Source organism: Cavia porcellus, unplaced genomic scaffold (genome assembly GCF_034190915.1).
Source record: "Cavia porcellus strain 051 isolate PalLab524CR breed Dunkin Hartley unplaced genomic scaffold, mCavPor4.1 scaffold_17, whole genome shotgun sequence".
Classification (NCBI taxonomy): Eukaryota; Metazoa; Chordata; class Mammalia; order Rodentia; family Caviidae; genus Cavia; species Cavia porcellus.
In genome coordinates this window covers 69,851,922-69,870,492 of record NW_026947500.1, presented here as the reverse complement: position 1 = coordinate 69,870,492, position 18,571 = coordinate 69,851,922, and the positions used below count along the sequence as shown (strand labels likewise).

Sequence of the window (18,571 nt, the reverse complement as noted above, 5' to 3'; positions counted from 1 at the left end):
GGCAATGTAGGTGGGCTTCAGTTTCTCTGTACCCTGACTTGCTAGTATCTTTTTTACCAATCTCAGCTAGAGCCATCAGGGAAGCTGGCCGTTAGCCACAGCAGATGAAGCCACAGAGCGAAGGGGTGGCCGAGGAGATGTGGGGCCACACTGTCACAAACACGCCCAGCAGCTAGTGCAGTGCCACCCTGGCACTCCCTTCTTCTGGTCTCCAGAACTTCCCATCGGACGGCCTGGCAGGAAGCTGGTGCACGGAGTTCCCTGGGAAATGCAGCTTTCTAGATGAGGGAAGAGCCCAGCTCTAACCCACCCAAGGACACAGAGCAGACATATAAACAAAGGAACAAAACACACGGGTTTCAGTGGTAAATTTGTCTCGGGTAAAAGAAAGCACGTGCAAAGGCACTGAGGCAGGGACCAAAACCTTAGGAGTGCATGTGATGGTATGAGGTTCAGGGTGCAGAGTGACGAGGGACAGGCATAGGACAACACCTTGCAGGGGGACAGACACTCAGGGAGTGCACTGTGAGCTAGAGAGCTGCTGGGCAGACCTAGGAAGTGATGAGGGTCTCTGAAATCAGGGAGTGTGACTTTCAAAAAGGCCTGGCGGGATGTGGATGTGTTGGCAAAAGGTGTTCTGGAGGTGCGAAGGGCATGGAGTTCACACGCGCGGTTCTGTGTGGAAGTGCATGTGCAGTGTGGCCCGAATGGTCTGCCCTAGAGGGCCCGGCGCCCAGCAGTCTCGGGGGCTGAGATCAGGCCTGTCTTCGGGTCCTGGTCCCCACTTTCCACCATGTCCCACCATGTCCCACCATGCTGGCTTCCTTCCTGTTGCTTGACCTGCCTCAGGGCCTTTGCACTTGCCGAGGCTGTTCCTGGGAACTCTTCTCCAGAGATCCCAAACCTCCCCTCACTCTTGGTCTTCAGATCTCAGCTTAACTGTTGCCTTCCCCAGTGACCCTGTTTAGATTCAACCCTCTCCTTAGTCCTGCTCCCCTCTTCTGATATCTTATTTGTATTTCTGGTTCTTTTTCTCTTTCTGGCCTGTCTCACCCGATGGAATGTTCGGTTTCCCACAACCAGCCATTTCTGATTTGACAGTGGCCCAGATGTAACAGATGCTCAGTAAGTCACTCGATTCTGGGTTTCTACTCTTTTTTCTCTCTCCTCCCTACCGGCCTGTTTTGACCCTTACCCTGCCGGTGCTGAGGCTTATTTATCTTATTTTTTTAATTTTTGAGACAGTGCCTCATTTAGTTGCCTCTCACTCGCCTCCCTCCCGCCTCGGCCTCCTGGTAGCTAGCATTGCTCACATGCCCCGCTGCACCGAGCTCCCCACCTGTAACGCACAGCAGATTCACCAGTGATCCCACAGAGCCACTTTGCAGATGAGGAGACTGAGGCAGGGAGTGGTCACTGCTGGAGGTGACCAGGGGCCCGGCCTGTGGCTCCGTGAGCTCGGGCTGGGGTCCGCGACCCCCCGGCGCCGCCCCCCTCCCCCCCAGCGGGCCCGGAGCCGCGCCCCGGAAAGGCCTGAGTCATCCCGCCTCCAGACGGCGGGCCGCGGGCTGGGCGACCGCGGGGTGACGCGGGGACGCCGGGAGGGGGCGCGAGCGGGGCGACAGAGGCGGCGCGGCCGGGCTGGGGTGGAGGTGCGGTGGGGTGGAGGTGCGGTGGGGGGTCGGGGGCGCCCGCCGGAGCTCACTGCGCTGCCCTCGTCCCCAGGGGGACCCCGCGCGGGTTCCGGGGTGCAGACTGGAGGCCCCCCCCCCCCGCGTGCTCTGCCCCTACCCGAGTTCTGGCTGCAACGCGCGGAGACCCGCCTCGACCCCGCCTCCGGCGCCCCCTCTTCCCCAGCCGCGCCAGCCGGGGTCCCCCAGCGCCCCGGGGGTGCGCGGTGCAGCAGCGCGCCGCCGGTCTCGCTTTCCCGGGCTTGGGGAGCGGGCGGGGGTCCCCGTCCTCACCAGCGGGCGGTGACCGAGAGGGGGCGGCTGTCCCGGCGGAGGAGCGCGCGTGGGCGGAGGGGCTGCGGGGGACCCCGCGGGGGCGGGGCCGGGGATGCCGCGGCGGGGGCGGGGCGCCACAGGGGGCGGGGCCGCGGGGGCGGGGCTTTGAGTGGGCGGGGCCTGGTCGTGACGTCACGCGGCTGGAGGCGCCCGCGGGGGGGCGGGGGGGGCGGCTTTATAAGCAGCGCGCGCCGGGCGCACCGAGCCGCAGCCCGCGTCCAGCGCCCGGCGGCCGCGTCCCGACCCGACCCGACCCGACCGACCCGACCCGACCGACCGCCCCGAGCCCTCCGTCCGCGCGGGCCGTCGCCCACCCCACCGGGGCCCGGCGGGGCATGAGGCGGGCGCGATGTCGGTGCCGCTGCTGAAGATCGGGGCGGTGCTGAGCACCATGGCCATGGTCACCAACTGGATGTCGCAGACGCTGCCCTCGCTCGTGGGGCTCAACGGCACCGCGTCCCGCGCGGGCTCCTCCGAGAAAATCGTGAGTGGCCGCCGCCGCCGCGCGGGCGGAAAGGGGGCGCTCCCGGGGGGCGTGGTGCCCCGCGTCGCCCTGCAGGCCGGGGGGTCCCCGAGCCTCGGGACCCCGGCGCCCCGCGTTGTCGGGGTGACCGTCAGCATCATCGATCGGCCTCGCGATCGGGTCGGGCTGGCGGGCAGCGGCGCCCCGGTGCCAGCCCGGGCGGGGGCGGCCCGGGCTGCGGAATTGCGCCGGGTCCCAGCGAGTGGGGCGGAGCGCGGCGGGAGGGGCCTCCCGGGGTCCCCCGGCCTCGGGGTCCCCCCGGCCTCGGGGTCCCTGCCTGGTCGCGCCCGAGGGTCTCGGAGTAGTTCCAGCTCTCTCGGGGTCTCTCGGTTGCCGCCTCTCCCGGTCTCTGTGGCTTCCCGACTTTGGGTCCCTGTCTGCACCCCCCCCGCACCCCCTCTCCCTCCGCCCCAACCGTCTGGCAGTCTGTCCAATATTTATCCCCACAAGCCGTCCGTCCGTCCACCCTGGGGACCCGCTGGGCTCCCCGGGCTCGGGTGCCTTCTCCTGTCCGCCACCCCGCACCCCCCCCCCGTCACCCCTCTCCTGCTCCCCTGGCCGCGAGCCTCCTGGGAAGGAGAAAGGGGGTGCTCGGTGGGGTCATCGCGGCGGCCCTGTGGTCTCGCCTGGGGGTTCGTCCCGTTTGAACTTCCCTCAGCCTCTATTCGCCTTTCTGGGCGCCCCCTCCCGGCTTCCATCTGTGGGGGGCTCCTCACCCTCTCCTGTTCCCGTAGCCCCAACTTCTCCAAGCTCCTCCCCATTTAGTCCCCAGGAACCACAGCACCCGCCCGGTCTCTCTCCTCACTAAGCCGTGGGGGGGGGACTTCGCTCCCAAGGGTGGGTGGGTGTGGGGAGAGGAGGGAGGGGCGGGGGACAGCGCCCCACGACCCACGACGCCCACTGTGCCCGGGCTCAGCCCAGTCCCCCGGGGAGGGGGAGGTGGCACCGAGCTTGACGCGAGTGTGAGTGTGAGCGCTCCGAGTGTGAGTGTGAGCGCTCCGGGTGTGAGTGTGAGCGCTCCAAGTGTGAGTGTGAGCGCTCCTCCGGATTCTCAGACTCGCAGCCGGCGGTGAGGCAGCGTCTTTCCGAGTGTGTCACACGGAGTGGCGCTGTCTGGGCCCATCCTGTGGCGTGTGTATCTTCACTGTGTGTCTCTGCGTGTACCGGGAAGGCTGGAGCCGTGAGGAGAGTTTTGTGTGCGTGTGAGGACACGACTGGAATCAGTGTGGGTGTGTCCCGGGTGAGTGTGTTGGGATGTGGAGAGGTCTTGAGTGTGAGCCCGCAGTTGCACGTCTCTGGCTACGGGTCTGTGTGTTACACGGTAATGTGTGTGTGCACATGTGTTGTTTGTGCGTGTGTGGTCGAAATCAGAGGCCAAATTCCCCTCCCCTGGGTGAGTGTGTTTGCAACGCACTCGTGTGTTACACGCGGGTGTGTGTTTGTGCAGGTGTGAATGCAGGCACACGGGGTCTCTGGGGTGCGTACAGAGCCAGGAGGCTGGCGGCACTGTGACTGTGCACACACATCTACGGCGTCTTTGTGTGCACGCGTTCTGTGTGCCCACGTGGCGGTGCGAGCGTGCTCACATGTGTGTGCATTTGCCAGGGTGCCCCTGTGCCTCGGCTGCATATGGACACTGTGTGTGAGTTTCACGTTTTCTGGGTGACTGCTTGTGCCAAAGCGACCTGGTGCCCCTTCTGTCTCCTCTGTGGCGCAGGCCCCTGATCCAGGCCATCCAGGGAGCCACTGCCCAGAGCGAAGGTAGCTCATGGCCCCCAGCCCGGCCGGCCCTGCCCTCCGAGAGGCTGCGTGCGGTGAGGGCTGCAGGCCTCAGGCCACAGCGGGGAGGACGGTGGGGAGGACGGCGGGGAGGACGGTGGCTTGAGGTGCTGGGGAAGGCTTGGACGGTGGCTTGGGCGGCTGATGAACCTGTACTGGAGTCTAGTTCGCTGGGATCTCTGGGTGTCTGCACCCCTGTGACCTCGGGTTGCCTCGTCATCTTTATTTGTCTTTGCAGGAGAGACCGGGCAGTTCAGGCTGGCCTGGGACCCCCGGGGAGCCCAGGCTGGTCTGCAGCCCACAGTGACCCTCCTGCCTCAGCCGCCTGATGGCTGGAACTGCAGGCAGCTGCCACCACACCTGGTGGCTTCCTCATCTTTAACATGGAAATGATTCCTCCCTGGCAGAGCTGTTGGGGTAACGGAGCCCCAGGGCCGAGGTCCCCATTCATTCATTCTGCGCTTCCTTCTGTCCATCCGCCCATCCATCTCTCCGCCCCTCGTCTCCATCCGTCCAAGATCCTTGCGTCCGCCGCTCTCACTCTCTCCACCCATCTGTTGCTCTCTCCACCCGTCCCATCGTCTGTCTGTCCACACGTCTGTCCGTTCTTCAGGTCGTCTACCCTGACACCCACCCAGCTTTTCTCCATCCACCCCCGTCCGCTCTTTCCCCGTCATTTACCCTCTCACGGATCCCGTCCGTCTGTCCACCCGTCCACCCGTCCATCGCCAGTCCCTGCCCATCCGCTCTTCACCCCCGTCCCTCTCTTTAGGACTGACACAGCCACCCCCACTCCCTCATTCATCTGATGCTTACGTCCACTTTTATTTACTTATTTTTGTCTTTTCTGGTTTTGTTTTGCTGTTTTTGAGACAGGCTGGCCTGGAGCCCACTGTGTAGCCCAGGCTGGGCTGGAACTTGCCACGATCCTCCTGCCTCAGCCTCCCGAGTGCTGGAGGGCAGGCGTGCGCCGCTGTGCCCAGCTCTCCGTCTCTGTCAGCTGCCTCTTCCAAGCACCTTCTGTACTTGCAAACCCTGCATTTCACAAGAGACGCTCAGTTAGCGCTAAGCTTTCGAGGCACATGCACCGAGTTTGAATTCCCATCCTGTGGTTTACTTGCTGTGTGACTTGCAGAAAGTTATTTGTCTCTCCAAACCCCAGTTCCCTTATGGGTCAAGGAGAAATCAGTTAATCAGTTGCTGTCTGTAACCCTTGAGGCCTGACAGATAGCGGGCTGTTTTTGGTGGTCACAGAGATGGAATCCAGACTCCCGTGTCTGTCCGTCTGTCTGTCTGTCTCTCTCTAGGCTGTCATTAAGTTGCTCAGATTGGGCTCAGACTTGCAGCCCTCCTGTGCCCCAGCCTGCCGAGCACTGGAATCACAGGTGCGCACCGTCGTGCCGGGCTCACGGTAGATTTACAATAAATGTTTGTCAAGCGGCCAAATCGACCATCACACTCTTGCACGGATGCTCAGATTCCACCGACAGAGGGAAACAGATACGGTGATAGGTGTTCAGCAAGGAGGGACAGGCACACAGTAGGTCTGCAATACAAGTGTGTTCGTGTCTAGGTCGGTGGCACCTTCTTAGGGATGGGGAGAGCGGAAGTGACCAGGCACATAGTACGTGCTCAGTTAAGAGAAAGCCACAGCCAGGCCGCGGGAACTCCCAAAGCCAGCTAAGGGACGTGGTGGTGTGCAGGCGCCAGCCAGACCCTCCGGGCTGCTGCTCCCCCATTCCCAGGGGCAGCTCAGCGCCCCCACCGCCCCAGACCATCTGGGGAAGGCAGAGGGAGGAAGCCACCACGCCGCCCCAGCCATGAAGCACCTCACCTGGGGGCCGTGAACCCCGGCCCCCACTACGCGCTGCGGGCCCTTGCCCAGTGCTGCCACCCTGCCAGGCCCAGCAGTGAGCCACCGGCAGCGTCTTTGGGCTCGGGGGTGGGCTGGGGGTGACAGCCGGGAGGGCCTGAGCGGCCAGGCCTGGGAAGAACACAGCCTCAGGACCTGGGCGCTCCCAGGACAGTTTTCTGGGGTGTTTCAAGTCAGTCAAGAGAGGCTGAGTGGTGGGCTTGGTGGGGAGGCCCGTCCCCCCGGGAGGCTGAGGCAGGAGGGTCGTGAGTTCAAGGCCAGCCTGAGCTGCACAGCATGGCTCTGTCAGAGGGAGAGGAGGGAGAGAGAGCGGCTGGCCCTGTGAGAACAACCTCAGCCCTCAGGGGCTTAGCTCCGCCAGGCCCTTTCCTGTTTCTGCCCTGCTCTCACCCTCTTTTGAGACAGGGTCTTGCTAAGTCACTAAGTCAACCAGATGTGGCTTTAATTAGCAGTCCTCCTGCCTCAGCCTCCCGGAGGCTGGAGGTTCTGCACATGCCCCTTGCCTGGCCTATTTCTTGCTTCCGTGCTGCACCCATCTTTGGCTGGAGGAGAGGCCTGAGCACTGTCCGCGGTGGCCTTGCAGGGACCCAAGATGATGGAGGCTCTCTTGTGCCAGGATCACAGGCAAAAACACGGGGAGATCACAGCAGCCTTCCCCTACCCAGTCCCTAAAGCTCTGCCCACGTGACTCAGATTCCTTTCAGCTGAAGTGCATCCCACAGCCGGCCTGACCTCGAAGGCTTCACCATGCCAGTGATCACAGAGGCGGAGAGGCCTGATACGTCTGTCTCTCCTCGTGGGGCATCTCTGTTCACTTAGTCACTCAGCAAACATTCACTGAGCACCTACTTCGAGCCAGGCTTATGATGGAGAGCGCAACAGGCGGAAATCTGAAGCTGTGGAGCTGAGCCTTCCGGGACGGGAGTGGGAGTAACAACTCCACAGATGAAGCTGGACTCACAGCGGGTGCGAGGTCCGCCTGAGCTACCCTGCCTCCAAAGAAAACGCAAGAAAGGAGGGGAACGGGAGGCCCCAGTTCCACCCCCAGCACTGCAAGGGTGGAAGAGGAGGGAGGAGGAGGAGGACGGACGGACAGACGTGGTCCCTAGGCCGTCAGTTCCTCTGGATCGCTGTCGCCCCCGGTGTGTGTGCACGGCCGGTGCCTGTGGTCACGGGGATATTTCTGGGACGTTGCGGGGCGGCAGTGAGGCACCAAAAGCAGCCCTCGTGTGAGGCGGCTTCTTGGAGGTGATGTCTAAACTGAGCCTTGCTGGAATGGAATTCAAGCCTCACACGTGCTGAAATAGCACTGCGCTGCCTAGCTGCACCCGGCCTGTAAACTAAGTGTCAGAGCCAAGAACAGATCGGCTGAGCGAAGGGAGAGCCAAGACCCTCCAGAGGGGCGGACAGCGAGGGCGGAGGCTCGAGGGAGCATCCTGGTGGGCGAGGTGAAAACCACAAGCAGCCCAGGTGTTCCGGTTTTCTGGGAGGGGCGGAAGTCAGTCCCCAGGGGCCCTCTCACTACATGCCATGAACCGTCTAGGTCTCTCCGTGTGTCTTAACTGTATGTCTGCACCACACAGTAGACGTGCCTCGAATGTTTGTTGACTGACAATTGGTATTATCTCTCTGTGTATTGATGGCATCCGCCTCTTTTTCTCTGTGTCTCTGGTGGTCTCTGCCTTCATCTCTGTGTCCTTCATCTCTCTGGCCTGTCTCGCTATCGTCTCTGTCTCTGTGTGTCTCTCTCACTTTTCACTACTGAGAGCTGCCCCAGAGCAGATCAGAGATCTGGACCCCAGGGGCCCCGGGGAGTGGGAGGCGGAGGCGGAGGCGGAGGTGGAGGTGGGCGCCCCAGCTCCCTGTGAGCCCTGCCCCTGGGTCCCCCCCCTCCCCTGTCACCCGGAGGGAGGGCGTCTTCTAGGACCCAGCCGCCAGGCCCCGCGCGCCCTGAGATGGTACAGCTGTCTGCTCGCAGCTGCAGGAGCTCATTGTGAACAAGGGAGATGATTGCGGCCTTGCTGGGAGAGCTCGGGGAGGGAGGGCCCTGGGCCGCGCTTGTCGCTGCTGCTGCTGCTGCTGCTGCTGGGTGGCGGGTGGCGTGCCCAGGGGACAGGCAGGCCGGCCAGGCAGGAAAAGGCAGTGAGGGGTTGGTCTCCGCAGGCCCGGGCCATCTGTCCCCACGTCTGCTGAGAGTTTGCCGCCTGCCTGTCTCTTGCTGGATCCCAGAGCCAGCTCTCAGAGCCGTGGCCCCACGCCAGAAGCTCCGTCCCCCCATCCAGGCCACCATCGTCCCCAGCACACAGCCAGGCCTCGGGGTCGTCAAGGGCTGGGGACACATTCCCAGGAAACGGGCGGGCGGGCGGGCGGGCGGCATCCGTGTCTTTGGGTACAGGGGGATTTGCAAGGATATCTCAATTAGGACTCATTCATTAGGACCACTTGGCTGCCCCGTGCCGCCTGCCTGCCTGCAGCCTCCCGGGAGGCGGGGACGGCTCAGCTGGCCTGGCTGTCTAATTTACAGCGGCCTGCTCGGGTCCCCTCTTCCATCCAAAGGCGAGGCCACGCCCTGGGCCCCCGGGCGGGCGCAGCTGCGGACCTGCCTGAGCCCAGGCTGCTCGCCGCCTGCCTGTCTGCAGCCTCTGCAGCCCAGTGTGTGCGGGAGCCTCTGGGGTTGCTCAAGAGTGTCAGGGCGGCTCTCAGGTGGGGCGCTTGGGCATAGCGCGGTGTGTGTGTGTGTCGTGGGACCTGCCGAGGAGGTGCCATGAGCCGAGGCCTGGGGGGTGTGGGCACTGCTGTGCTGCAGAGGCCTGTGCCTGCGGTGGGGGGTTCTGTGCTCAAGGGCATGGCAACGAGGGCCAGCCGGACACAGCAGGATGGAAAGGTCCCTGAGGAGCCGGGAGTGGGGCGCCTGCCTGTAATCACAGCACTCGGGAGGCTGAGGCAGGAGGGTGGCTTGGCCATGTAAAAGGACTGTGTACCAGGACGCATCGCAATCAAGCTTCGGCGAAGGGACCCACATTTGCTCTCTGGGGTCCCAGCACGGGGGGCGCTGTGCCACTCTGTCTCACACAGCTTCACAATCGCCGGGGTTCCCTGAGTGGGGCTGACGGCTCAAGGTGGTCAGCGCTGACCGTGGGGTCCTCCGCACCATGCACAAAGGCCAGGAAACCTCTGTATCACGGCGGGCCCTTTGGCGCAGTCCCCAGGGCTGGTCCAGCACCCGGCAGCCCTGAGCGTGATGCCAGGAGGGTGCCTTGAAATGTGTTGTGAGACTGCGCAGACAGACCTCTTAAGAAGAAGAAGAGGAATTGTTTGTTCTTTCTTGGGCGTGCGTGACCCGGCTATTCCGGGAGCCCAGGGTTCCCCAGCCCTGCTGCTCCAGGAGCCTTGACAGCACCATGTGACCTCAGCGGGACACCAGGCTGATTAGCAAAGCATGGAGCCTGCAGAGGGTTCCGGGCTGTGATGCTAATGCGGGGTTGGCGGGGAGACCTCAGAGGGCAGTTGGGAGAGGGGTGCAGATGTCAGCCTGCCCAGACCTCTGTAGCAGCGCTCCTGGGCACAGGCGGGCGGGACGGGTGCACAGTGAGGATTGCGCACGGAAGGGTGTGGGGGTTCTTAGACAGAGACACGTGGCATGCTTGTGGCCTTTGTGACCACAAGGATGAAGGGCCAGCACTTTATAGTCTCTGTTGCTGAGCGGTGATATTCTGTGGCTTATATGGATAGGTGCTTTGTTTTCCTTTTGGCCTCTGATGGGCTTATCAGGGTGTAACCCCTTTATAAGTCAAGACAGAAGCCTGCGAACATGTCTCAACTGTGATCCCAGCACTCGGGAGGCCGAGGCAGAAGGATTGTTGTGAGTTTGAGACCAGCCTGGGCTACAAAGTGAGCTCAAGGCCAGCCTGAGCTGCATAGAGAGACCCTCAAACACACACACACACACACACACACACACACACACACACAGAAATTCATAGGGAGGCCCCGTCTCAAAATGCCAAAATGAAGGGCTTGGACATGCGCACATGGGTTCCCCTGGCCTGTGGGTGTCACCAGTGCTCACGGATGTGACTCTCGTGTGCACGCACACGCCTGTACGGCTCGTTCCAGATGCCCAGAGACCCTCCTGATGTGTTCTGGACGCTGATGAGCTCGGGTTTCTGTGCCTGGTGACACAGTGCGGGAGCATCATGATGTGTGTGTGCTGCTGTATGGGGACCTGAGGGACCAAATCTCTCCGGACTGGTAAACGAGGCTCCACAGCCAAGCTGTGGCCGTGGAAGTGCGGTGGGACCTCCTCCCAGGACAGGGAGGGAGCCCGGGGTCCTGCGGTGTCAGCAGCTCCGAGCCGGCCTGGCTCGCCCGCTCTCCTGGCAGAGGCTCCCTCCATCTGACACCCCCTCTCCTGCGGATAATTGCAGGAGCTGATGCCCAGAACGGTGCCTGGCAGCAGGGAGGGCCAGGTGCCCGTGAGAGGCCATTGTTAGCACGGAGGAGAATCATCATTACTGTCAGTCATGAATACGCAGCGTGCCACCCGGACACGGCGGGGTGCTCATGCCTGGTCTCCAGTCTGCCCTCCTGTCCCCAGTCCCCGCGTCCACCGCCCTGTCCCTCCAGGCCCTCAGCTCTTCTCTCCTGGCCCAGGTTGAACGTGTCATCTTTAAAACTGCCCCCTCCCCTCCCGAGTCCCTCTCTCCCCGCCTGGTTCTCCCTGCTCCCGTCTTTCGGTCGCAGAGGTCCAATCCAGGTCCTCTGCACTGAGCTGCACCTCGGCCCTTTTTAGTTTTTATTTTGAGACAGGGTCTTGCTTGGTTGCCCGGGCTGCGTTCAAACAAGCAACCCTCCTGCCTCAGCCTCTGCGAGTGCTGGAATGTCAGACGTGCGCCTTGGCTAACAAGTACTCATGCACCAAGTGTGCCAGGTGGGTAAGACAGACAAGCCAGCGGCTGACATGCAGGTGGCATTTGGGTTGGACAAGACCGATTGCAGACAAACGGGAAATGATCGTCTGGTCCTGGACCGGGATGGGGTGAATGGGGGATGTGCGTTATTTTCCTATTACTGTAACAAATCCCTGAGACAAATCAGCTTACGGAGGAAAAAAGGGTTATTTTGACTCATATGTTTAAGTTTCAGTCTATGGCTGTGGCCTCAAGGCTTTTGCACCTCCCGGTGGGAGGGCTCAGTGCAGAGAGGGGCTCCCTTCAAAGCCCCAGCAGGAAAGGAACAGGGGGGAGGGGCTACACGGTACCCTGGAGGCCACGCCCCTCGAGGCCACGCCCCTGACCGCAGCCCTCCCGCGAGGCCCCGCCTCTTAAAGGTGCCACCTCCTCCCAGCAGTGCCAAATAGGTAATTCATGACCTTTGATGGTTATTCCAGACCCAGAGCCTAGCAAGAGGCTAGAGTGGACTCTAGGGCCTGGAAAGGCCTCTCTGGAGGCCGCTGCAGCTCCGGCTCTTGGTGTGACCCTCATGTCGCCCCCTCTGAAGGCTCTGGGGTGGAAATAAGCTTGGTGTATTCCGGAAAAGCCAGCCACAGAAGGGGAAAGCGGGCGGCCCCAGGGCCGGCGGGGGCTGGCACGTTCAGGCCTCACGGGCCCCGGGGAGTGTTGGGCTTCATTCGGAATGCAGTGAGAAGCCAGCCGCGGTGTGATTTGCAGTGGGAAGGGAGCTCCAGGCTGCTTCTCACGGTTTAAAGCTCTCTAGCAGCTGGGCTGGGAACGGATGCCGGGGAGGGGTGACTGTAAAACAGTCCAGTAAGAGCCAGTGGGAGCCAGGCCCTGGGGAGGCTGAGGCAGGAGGGTCCCCGAAGGGCTGAGGCCAGCATGAACTTCACAGTGAGACCCTGTCTGAAGACCCGCCTTGGCTTGGAGGGAGCCCAGGAGGGGCGGATGTCGGCAGCTCACCGGGCCTCTGGTAGCCAGGAAGACACAATGGCTGGAGCTCCTTTCTGTGCTCTGTGGGAAACCCCTGAGATGGCTGATTTCCTGCTTCCACTGAATTTTTATTCTTCACTTGGCACCTGTGACCTTCCATCTTTGCTCTGACCTTTACCAAGTTGAGGCCCTCAGCCCCCAAGGTCGTGGAGGTTGTGCAGGCCTGGCCAAGCCCTCAAACTGGATCCTGACAGCAGCGCGGCCCCCTGCCGGTCTGTGGATTTCTTCAGCAAGCACTCGTGCATACTTATATGCCAGCCTGAGAAAAAACACGATGGGCCAGACAGACCCAGGGCATATGGGGGAGGCAGATACTGATCATGGATTCACAAATAAATATAAATTACAGCTGTGACAACAGCTTGGAAGGGAAGATTAGTGGTGGTGTCATTGCTTCTAATAAGGAAATGTGATCTAATTTGGAAAGTCTGAGAAAGCAAGAGCTGAGATCCGTGGCAGGGAGGGCAAGCAGCCTTGGATAGAAGGGATAGCCTGTGCAAAGGCCCTGTGGTGAGAGGAAGTATAAAAATATGAAAGACTAAAGGTGTGAGAGGGCGGTAACAGATATAAACAGAGGGATAGAGAGGTAAAGGGCAGATCTTTGTGGTCATGTTAAGTTTTATTTGTATCCTAAGAATAACAGGAATCCATGCAAGGCATGATACCTCATGCCTGTAATCCCAGCACTTGAGAGGCTGAGGCAGGAGGATCATCATGAGTTTGAGGCCAGCCTGGGCTACAGAGTGAGAACCTGTTTCAAAAACAAAGGATAAATGCAATCTACTGTGGGGCTTCAGTTTGGAGGCTGAGCATGTATGTCGTGTGTGCATCATGAAAGCTCCCTGAAATTCCCACATGCGGAGTGAGCTGGCCAGAAAATGGATGGACTTAGGTAGCCCTGAGGGACTTTCTGAACAGAGGAGATGGAGTGCACCGCTGGATGGTGGTAGGCTGGAGAACTTCGTGAAATCTAAGGAAATCTAGCGGGCAAAGTCAACCCAGCTGGCCAATGGAGAGAATGGGGTGAGGCGCCAGGTACTGACAGGACTGAGGTCAGAAAGCCTTGGTCAAGGGGGACCTTTAGGGGCGGGAAGAGGAAGGGGATCGTGCCAGGGAGATGCCTGAGGAGTGAGGGAACTGTGCAAGCACGCGTCTCAGTCTGTTTTCTGTTGCTGTAAGTGAATACCACAGTCTGAGCGACTTATAGAGAATGGAGGTTTACGTGGCTCTTGGTTCTGGACTGGGAAACCCAGTGCATGCGGTGAGAGGGTTCTTCTTGCTGTGCTATAGCACGGCCAGGGCAATGAGGGTGCCGCGGAGCAAACCCACCAGTGAGAGCTCACTTTTCTGACAAAGATCGTCCCTCGGGGACCGTCGATCCATTAATCCACGGACGGCCTGACGGGTTCATTAGGGCAGAGCCTCCCGGACCCGTCGGCCTCTTTTTAATCCAGTTCTGAGGGTGCATCCGAGGCCTTGGCACTGAGCTACACCCCAGCTCATCTCTTCTACTTGGAGACAGAGTCTTGAGAAATTGCCCGGTCTGGACTCACTTTTGCAATCCTCCTGCCTCAGCCTCCCACAGTGCAGGACCCGCGCACCTCTTGAAGCTATTTCCCTCCCGCACTGTTAACTTGGGGACTTAGATTCTAACACGTGAGTTCAGGGGACACGCCCGGCCACAGCAGCGTGTGTCACGGTACCAAGGAAAGGAAAGGCACCAAGGAGAGAAGCCAACCGAGTCGGATCCTCCTGAGAGATCTAGAAAGATGGTGACCAGAAAGTGTCCACTGGCCATCGGTCAAGTTAGCAAGAGCTGGCTTGGTGGCAGGATGCTGGGCACTGTGGTGCAGGCCTGTAACTCAGCATTCTGGGAGGCTGAGGTAGGAAGACCAGAGACAGTTCCAGCCCGGCCTGGGTAACCTCATTGCTTAGCAAGACCCTGTCCCCAAATAGGTTTTGTTTTTGTTTTTGTTTTTTTTGGTACCGGGGATTGAACTCATGACTTGCACGCTTGCAAGGCAGGCACTTATGCCGCTGAGCTAAGTCCCCGGCCCCAAATAGAATTTTAAAAGGGGCTGGGTATAGCTCAGGGTGAAGTCTCTGGGGTGGAAACGGAGGAGTCACCATTGGAGGAGGTGAGGGATCAGAGGCAGCCGGAGAGGCGAGAGGGGCAGAAAAAGGGGCGGTCCAGCTCGGAGGGTCCCGATTCGTTTTCACAGGAGGGACGCGAGTGTGTAAAAGCCAAGGAGAAGTCTCTGGGGAAGCCGGGCAGCTCCTCCGGTATCAAAGGCCAGGATGAGGCTAAAGGTCCGCAGGCTGTGGCTTGGAAGGATCCATCCCTTGTCACGACTCTGGCTGCTGTTTGCTCTGGCAGGTGTAGGGGGAGCCAGGGAAGCCTGGAGGGAGAGGTCGGCTTGGAGCCTCCTCCCTGTCCTCGTCCTGCCCTGCCGTGGCCACGGACTCCCCCGTACCCGGCCGACCGTGAAGCAATCTGCGGTGCTGCGGTCTGGAACCCCGTCTGAGTTTTGGTGTCTGAGCCCAAGAACTGCTCGGATGTGGGGTGTCTCCAGCGCTAGCGTCCATGAGGTGAGACTCAGGATGGGTTCCCAGAAGGTCCCCAACTCTTGAAAATTAATAACCATTTTTAAAAGCTCATCAAGAGAGCTTTGTAATAATCCTTGAAAAAGACCCATAAAATCCACTTTAATGAGGTTCAGATAATGACATTGGACAGGTAAAATCCCCTTCCCCTCAGGAACCCTGGGAGGCACCAGCCACGCACGGTGGATATTTATCCAGGGCCCCTGCGCATCGGGAGGGACATTCTCCACGGGAGACTGGACACCCAGAGCGGGACCCACGGCGAAGGCTGGGTTAGGGCGAGGTGGACCCCGGTGCTGAGATAAACCAGGCTCAGCTCAGGTCCCCGGGTGGACACATGCAGATCCTGGGATGGAACAGGGACGCGGCCGTGAGGTTTTAAGCCTCTGTGCTCGGCTCTTTGTCAGACTAGGAGCAGACCAGAGCCCTGATGCACCAGGGCGGAGCTTAGTCCTGGAGAGAGACAGAGAGCTGCGCTGAGGACCCAGGTCCTGGGATGGGCCAGGGCGGAACCTGAGGCCTGAGCTAGACCTGGGTGAGACCCCCACCCTGAGCTACAGCAGGGAAAACCCAGGTTGATATAAGCAAAAAATGGGTGTATTTTGGGGAAACAGTGTTGGTGGGGGGAGGCTTTTCATCTCTTTTTGTTGAACAGCTTCTGTAATGGTTAATAGCCATTACAGCTGTCTTAGAATGTTCCAGGATAGATGAGGGAGAGCTGTTCATTTTCCAGTGCCAGCTCATCCTGGGATCTGACTTTGAGCCGGCTCAGACCCGGGAGCTATTTTGTTACGCAGCACAGCGTAGCCTATGCTGACCGGCACAGAGCCCGGGTGTGTGAGACTGAGACATGATGGCATTGTCCGTACTCCGCTGAGTGGGTGGGAAGGGAACCGCCCAGGGTGGCACCCCTGTGCCTCCTTCTGTGTTGGCTCGACTACCCTGATATGCTTGAGTGATGCCCCGCTCCCCTTGGGTAACACACACACACACACACACACACACACACACCAACCCACACACGTGTCTCACACACACAGCAGGCTCTGCACAGGCTTCACGCTGACACACAGACGCTCGCACACACTCCCGTGGGCCACACTGTGATCTCATGAACACACCAGCTGCACACTCAGCCACAGACCCCCGCATGTGCCTCGTCCACATCTACAACAGCACACAAGTGTGGGGACGTGGTGGTGTCCCAGAAAGTGCTCCTGGAATCGTGCAGTAGAAGACTCCACCTTTTACACTCACATTTCCACATCTGTGTACACAGTCGTGCTATTCAGCTTCAGTTTTACACACTCACCTGCACTTTCATGCTCTTGCTGATGCTCCTGTGTGTAAACTTGTATACAGCTACACTCCCATGCACACTCTTGGTTTCACAGACGCAGCGGTCCATCTCAGCTTCACACATCCGCAGGCTCTGTGATGGTCTGCATCAGCTAGGCTGTGCTGCGTAACAAAAGAGTCCCCAAGTCTCAGTGAGCTTTTTGGCTCCTGCTCCACGAGTGTCTGTAGGAGGTCTCGGCCCATTCTGGTCCCTCAGAGATCCTCGATGATGGATGCATCTCATCAAGACACCCCTATAATTGCTGACAGAAGAATGCTGGTTATGAAAGCTTTCTCCTGAAGTTGTTTCCACTTCCGCAACATTGGCTAGAGACAGCCCCATGGCAAGTGCTCCATGTGTGCAAGAGCAAAGAACTGGAAAATCTGCCACGGGGCTGATGAGGGCCGGGTTTTAGCTGAGTGGCACAGTGCCTGCTGGCAAGTGCACGGTTGTGAGTTCGATTCCCGGTACCGAAAGCCAAACCAAAACAAACAGCTCTGTTGGCTCTCATGGTCTCTTGCACACACGTGTGTCCAGGCCCCCAGCCCTTTCCCCACCCTTGGGATGACACACTCCGTCCTGAGTTTGCCCCTGGAGCTCCAGCCAAGGCCGAGGAAACAGTGCAGCCCCCCCAGCCCCGGAGTGGGCCGTGTTTTTCCACAGACGCAGGGCGAGAACAGTAATAGGCGGGAACAGCTCCGCCCGGCCGCCAGCTGCAGCCTGGCAGGGAAGCCCGGAGTGGGGGGGGCGAATCCGCAGAGACCCCGCGCCCCACCCTCGCCAGCCATCCCCAGCCCGCCAGGGACCCTCGCCTTCCCCTGGGCCGGCCCTGCTCCTCCTCTCCTGCTCAAATATTCCGAGGCAGGAAACCATGAATATTTATAGGGGCCTGGCAGGGAGGGAGATAAAAAAATTTGGAATTTATGAGCCGGGATCTGTCTATAAATAACAGGGCTGTGGCTGATGGGGCTCCTCCCTCGTCCACCGTTTGCTTCCTTCAGGGTCAGCTGCAGCCCTGGCCGAGCCCCGTGCAGCCACAGCTCCACACACACACACATACACACATGCGTGTGCACGCGCGTGCACACCCTCACTGGATTCTGCACCCTTTGGCACTCAGGCACGCGCATGCGTTCACACTGATCTGAGCGCACAGACACAGGTTCACACCTGCCTGGGTCTGGCCTGTTGTGTCCCTTACACACACGCGCATGCACACACACACACACACACACAGCCTGCATCCGGGAAGCCTCCATTCACATTCAGGCTGGTGTGTGCTCTGACCAGCATGCACGACGCAACAGTTGTGCAAAATTGGGAAGTCTGTGCCCGGGTCATGAGGCCACACCTCGATCCTTCAGGCCTCAGTTTCCCTTCTGCATAAAGAGCGTGCTGTGTTCTTCGCTTGCATGGTTACCATGCAGGGATTTTTTCTGTGCTGAGGATGGAACCCAGAGCCCCACCGATGTAGCTAAGCACTCTGTCACCGAGTTACACCCATGCTCCTTTTTAAAAGACATTTAATTGGATGCAATTTGATTTTGAGACGGTCTTGTTAAGTGCACAGGGCTGGCCTCAGCCTCGTGATTCGCCTGCCTCAGCCTCCTGAGTAGCTGGCAGCTCCAAGCATGCACCACCATCCCAGCCACTGTGCAGGCTTTTTAAAAATATCAGGCAGGATGGCCGGGCATGTTGGAGCATGTCTGTAAAGTAGGAAGGTCATAAGTTTAAACCAAGCCCAGGTAACAGGGTGGTTCGGTGAGGCCTTGCCTCAGAATAAAAGGAAATATAAGGGGAGAGAGGAGAGGGGAGAGCAGGTGGAGACCGGCTGAGAGGCGGGCTTTTGTGTCCTGGCGTCAGTCATGGCTGCCCCTGGGGGTGGGGGTGCCCCTGGGGGTGGGGGCACTTCGCAGGCATTTCCAGGGTGTGATGGTTCCCAAAAGCCAAAGGCCAGCTGGCACAGTGGTGCCTGCCCGTCATCCCAGCACTCGGGGAGGCTGAGGCAGGAAGGTCCCCAAAGCCAAGGGCAGGTGGGGGGGTCACAGCCTCTACCGATGAGCTCCTGTATGCAGCAGCTTCGGGGTGACCCTGTGCCGTTGGCATTTTCCACATGCTTGTGCTCAGATGGGGAGGGTCAGGGGACCCCAAGTGCTTTGCCAATCACACCGAGGTGTCTGAACTTGGGGTGAAAGTCAGGCCATCTTGGCCCTGAGGCGGTTCTGGCGTAGCTGAGGCTCTCCCCAATTCTCCCTCTGCTTCCTGGGTTCACTGGGAATTGCAGGAGGGGCCCTGAGGCACACAAGCCGCTCCCCATGAACTAGAGAACAGCTTGATCTCCTGAGGCCCTAAAGGAAGGCCTGGGGGTTAGCGCCATTCTGCAGATAGAAAAATCGAGGCCCAGGATGGTTTAAGTCACTTGCACAAGGTCACCCCGCTGGAAAGTGGAGGAGGCAGGATTTGAATTCATCCCAGCAGGTTCCGGTGTTCATGAGCCGCAGA

At 60.1% G+C, this 18,571-nt stretch overlaps 1 protein-coding gene across 3 annotated transcripts in view; it reads left to right on the top strand.

Moving 5' to 3' along the window:
- The window catches only part of Olfm2 (olfactomedin 2), a 52,270-nt gene that overhangs the window by 9,456 nt on the left and 24,243 nt on the right, over positions 1-18,571 (top strand). For 2 of the 3 annotated variants that reach the window (XM_063228619.1, XM_063228618.1), the window contains exon 1: positions 2,204-2,490. The exons of the other annotated variant lie outside the window; for it this stretch is intronic. In XM_063228619.1, the coding sequence (XP_063084689.1) occupies positions 2,356-2,490 (135 nt within the window). In that variant the 5' untranslated portion in view covers positions 2,204-2,355. Of the gene's footprint in view, positions 1-2,203; positions 2,491-18,571 lie in introns of those variants that run through there. 3 annotated transcript variants of the gene reach the window in all.